This window comes from Morone saxatilis, unplaced genomic scaffold (assembly GCF_004916995.1).
Source record: "Morone saxatilis isolate NCDOM2014 unplaced genomic scaffold, NCSU_SB_2.0 Contig11, whole genome shotgun sequence".
NCBI lineage: Eukaryota > Metazoa > Chordata > Actinopteri > Moronidae > Morone > Morone saxatilis.
The window spans coordinates 24,561,241-24,565,384 of record NW_023339663.1 but is presented as its reverse complement, the minus strand read 5'-3'; the positions used below and the strand labels follow the sequence as shown (position 1 = coordinate 24,565,384).

Genomic DNA, 4,144 nt, shown 5'->3' with positions numbered 1-4,144 from the left:
GAATACAGATAGTTTAGTTGGTTGGGCGGATACAGATAATGGCCATCTCTACAGTGTAGCATGTAGACTACTGTAACTGATAATAAAACTTGTACACATTGCATACAGACGTATGGCGTTTCCGGCTGCCATCTCTGTTTGGATTAGGAGATTTTTTTTTTAGTTTTTTGCTGCAGACGGAATATTTTTGATCCCGATGGTTAAGAAGAGTCTTTGAGGAATCTGTAAATCCCTTCAGAGTGTTCAGTGTGGAGAAAGAAATCGCATGCTCTGTGAATGTAATGGTAATACATGCGAGGCACAAACGGAGGCTGTCAGAAGGCGTCAGTTGGGGGAAAACATATAATCTTTTAAATCCATATACGACTTGTTACATTGTGCTTTTGGTCATTATTAAAAGGGCCATACTGTCTTTAAGCAGGAAGTCATTTACTGACTGAAAACTATGGATTTTCTGGTCTAGGCATGTGTCTGAAGATGCTGTTACAATATCTTCAAACACTTTGGCCCATTAGGAATGGAACTGGAGGCGTGTAGATCCAGGACTGCAGTCTTTCACCACATATAGATGGACATTATAAGACTTGTCAGTTGCCTCTGGCTGCTTTATGGGGATCTGTTTGTCTAATTTGGGACAGTTTACGCTGGTTAACTTTCAACACAACACTATTTATGACATTCTGTCATTTCTTCGTTTGATATATAGTGAAAATGATAACGTGTGTGTAACTGTTAATGACATTTCCATTCTCAGTCTTTACTGAAAGCTGCTGTTTCTCATCAGTAATTAATGAAACTACGCAGAGTAGAAGGAAGTCAGTCAACATCTGGTTTGAGTGTTCCAGGACTGGTGACCTGAGAGCTGATCTGTATTGGTTCCTATGGTAACACCGCTGGTAACCGAAGAGCTAGTTAATGATGTTTTGTGTATTACTTCCTCTTGACTCTCCAGGGTTTTTTTTGCCATTACTTTGGCAGTGTACCTAGACCTTTTGCCACAGTCATCATAATCCCAGTTAAAAGCATCTTTACTCTTTTCCTTCCCTACCTAAGCTGGTTTGTAGTTTCAGGCTGGGAGTGATTTTGGGTTCTGGTTACGAGCCTGATGACAGCCGAGTGGTTAGTGTGGTGGCGGTCTTGTGCCAGTGTGTACTGATATAAGATCAGGATGGTCTTTCAGTGTTTGTGGTCTGATTTTTGCCTCACTTTTACCACTGGAACACCTCACAGAGCGGACGTAAAATCAAACAAATTTCTTCTTTTTTTTTTCCTTTTGTCACATTGATGGCCAATTTGTTATCAAGATTTTGATGTGTGTAAATTATTCATAGCCTTCCAACTCTTGCGTTTCTATTGAAATGATCTGTTAGACTGAGGTTTCATTTTGGTTTTCTTTTGTTCTGCTAAGAATTTTTCCAGTTGTCAATATATTCTGAGTACTGGGAAAAATTATTGGCTGAAGGAAAAGAGTGTCTGTTTCTCCGATTCTTTTTTTCTACACAAGATTTAAGATGAATAAAAATGTATGCAAACTGTTTCACTGTTTTTATTGGGGAGTGTGTATCATTTGTGCTCTGACACATATTAAACAATGCTAGTGAGGGGCTTCACTTTACATCTTGTCTGGTTCGTCCAATGTTTCTCATCTTAAAATGACTGAATTCACTTTGTAAAATTTGCTCAATGGGTGTTGGAGGTGCGCAGGTACCGAAAGACACATTTAAAAATGTTTCCCTCTTGAGTTATACCTAATCTCCTACAGAGAGCACTGTATTACTGTACTCTATGGCACAAGGATTGGCTTAAACTAGGTCATTATCAGTACAGCACAGCCCAGTGTCCATACAGCTAAATACACATTTGGATCCACAACAGAATGGTGATGGAGGACTGGTTCAGGCTACTGAAGAGATACAGTAGGATAAAAAAAGAAAAATTAGAAATATCATTTTACCACTATATGGCTTCAGTTAGAGGTTGCTTAAACATACAAAACGTATTGTGTGTGTGTATATTTTTTTACATATAAAACATGATGCATTAACTTTCCAGCTATTTGTTAAATCACCCACGATAATACATGTCTTACAGGTTAATGTATATTTTCTAAAATGTTTACTTTTTTGGTATCTATAAGCAGCTTACTGCTCGTACTACCATATGAACAGAGAAAAATGTTTTTATCATAATACTTTCCCGTTACAGTTTTGTTGATTTGAGTATTTTCTTCATCACCAAGGAACTATTCAGTAAGTGGATTTGAGTTATCCATGCAGGTGATTGAGCTCTCAGGAGAAACATGTCCCAACCCATTTTGTTTAAGATTATTATTTATACATGATTTAAAATCTTAACCAGCAACAATAGCTGTCAAAACAATAATAACTGTAATATCATACGTAGCGGCATAAAGTTGTACAGAAACATAAATGCTGCAGTGTAGTGATGAACCAGCAGGGGGCGGCAGCAGTGTGCTGCGTCACCTCTGACCGGAGACGGGGCAGTGACGTCATACGTTGTTTATGACAGACGCAGCTGAGCAGCCGTTAGTTAGCGTTAGCGGCTGTGCTTTTACCAACAGCACTGAGCACATGTGGGCGACACAGTACATACAATGGTCCAAACCTGCTAAGGTAAACAATGTTTTCTCTGCGGCTCTTGTTATCGATAGCGATGTGCTAATGGCAGCTGCTTAGCTAGCATGCTAATGGTGCTAGCTAGTTAAGTGAAGTTAGTCTGCACTAACACAACCTAAGTTATATATAAAACAACAATATATATATATAGTTATATATAGTTATATATATAACGTTATAATAACTACTGGGTCTTTGTGCTAGCATCAACGACCCTGCGCTGTATCAACACTACCGGAGAACTTTTCCTGTTACTGGCGGTAGTTTAGCCATGAATGGCCTTAAAGCAACATAGTTTGTGGGAAACTTGAACTAATTTAATATGCCGCTGCTGTATGAACTAACGTTAGAGTTGTTATGGTGCAGAGGCATTAAAACTAGTTGGATTAGCAATGTTTGGTTTTAATGCTCCTGTCTCACGCTGTGTTATCCTGTGTGTCCCCGTTGTAAAGCTCAGACACAAACACTGCTGTCCTCTAATGCCTCTGTTGTGTTTCAGGGAACAATAATGCCATAGAGGAAGGAGGCACTGCCGAGTCTCCTCCACCGGGGAGGAGAGCTTTCCTCAGAAATGGCAACTGAACTCCATGAAACTATTTTCATGGCCAAGCAGGAGCGCCACAAAAACCTGTTTCTGAACTACAGAAACCTGAATAATTTCCCCGTAGAGCTGCTGAAGGATGAAGGCCTGCAGTTTCTGGAGAGGCTGTACATGAAGAGGAACTCGCTCACTACTCTGGTATCCACTCTGGTTTATTTACTGTGTCAGATGCCACTGATACAGTTAGTGCTTGTCTTGTGTTCACAGAAATGCACAACAGAGCAGGACTCACTATCATTTTACAAATGTTAGAAGTAGCGTGACCAGGTGATTTTAAAAGTCTAATGACTGCAGGACATGTAGTTTTGATCCAGAACACGTGGGTCAAGTGCAGGTTAATCTGTTAAAAGTTTTTGGTTACGTTACACCCTACAGGGAAAACCGTGAGTCATTACAAAGTCACTAACTATGTAGATTTAGGTGGAGTATGATGGAAAGTAATACAAAGAAAATACTACAGCAAAGACTGGGAAACTACTTAATGTATAACCGTCTGAAGCTGGTGGAAGGCGACTGTCACATAAAACTATATGAAACTTTAGCTTCCTTTTATGCTTACTGTATTGACTGTGTTACACAACCTCCCTCTCTCTCTCTCTCTCCATCAGCCTGACAATCTTGCTCAGAAGCTCCCCAATCTAATTGAACTGTGAGTATTCAGCTAAACTGTGGTTGTTTGTTTTTTGTTTGTACAAATAATGATAACAATTGTTATTTAATAGCAAGGAGTCGCCACGTTTCTGTTTGGGGTCGTTGTTGACTGGCATCATCAGAAATGTGACTGGTACACCAGATACTTTGGCTTTAAACGGTGAAAATGATGATTTGTACTAAATGAGGCTGTCTGCTGCATTTCTAAATTATAACTATGAGACAACATATGATATTGTTGCGTATCACAAAAAAA

The 4,144-nt window shown here is 39.4% G+C and overlaps 1 protein-coding gene across 1 annotated transcript in view; it reads left to right on the top strand.

Annotated features, from left to right (window-relative positions):
- The first annotated feature begins 2,489 nt into the window (after window positions 1-2,489).
- The window catches only part of lrrc28 (leucine rich repeat containing 28), a 6,107-nt gene continuing 4,452 nt past the window's right edge, over window positions 2,490-4,144 (top strand). The window contains exons 1-3 of the mRNA XM_035652174.1: window positions 2,490-2,633; window positions 3,136-3,375; window positions 3,846-3,886. Coding sequence (XP_035508067.1) covers window positions 3,208-3,375; window positions 3,846-3,886 — 209 coding nt within the window. The 5' untranslated portion in view covers window positions 2,490-2,633; window positions 3,136-3,207. The remainder of the gene's footprint in view (window positions 2,634-3,135; window positions 3,376-3,845; window positions 3,887-4,144) is intronic.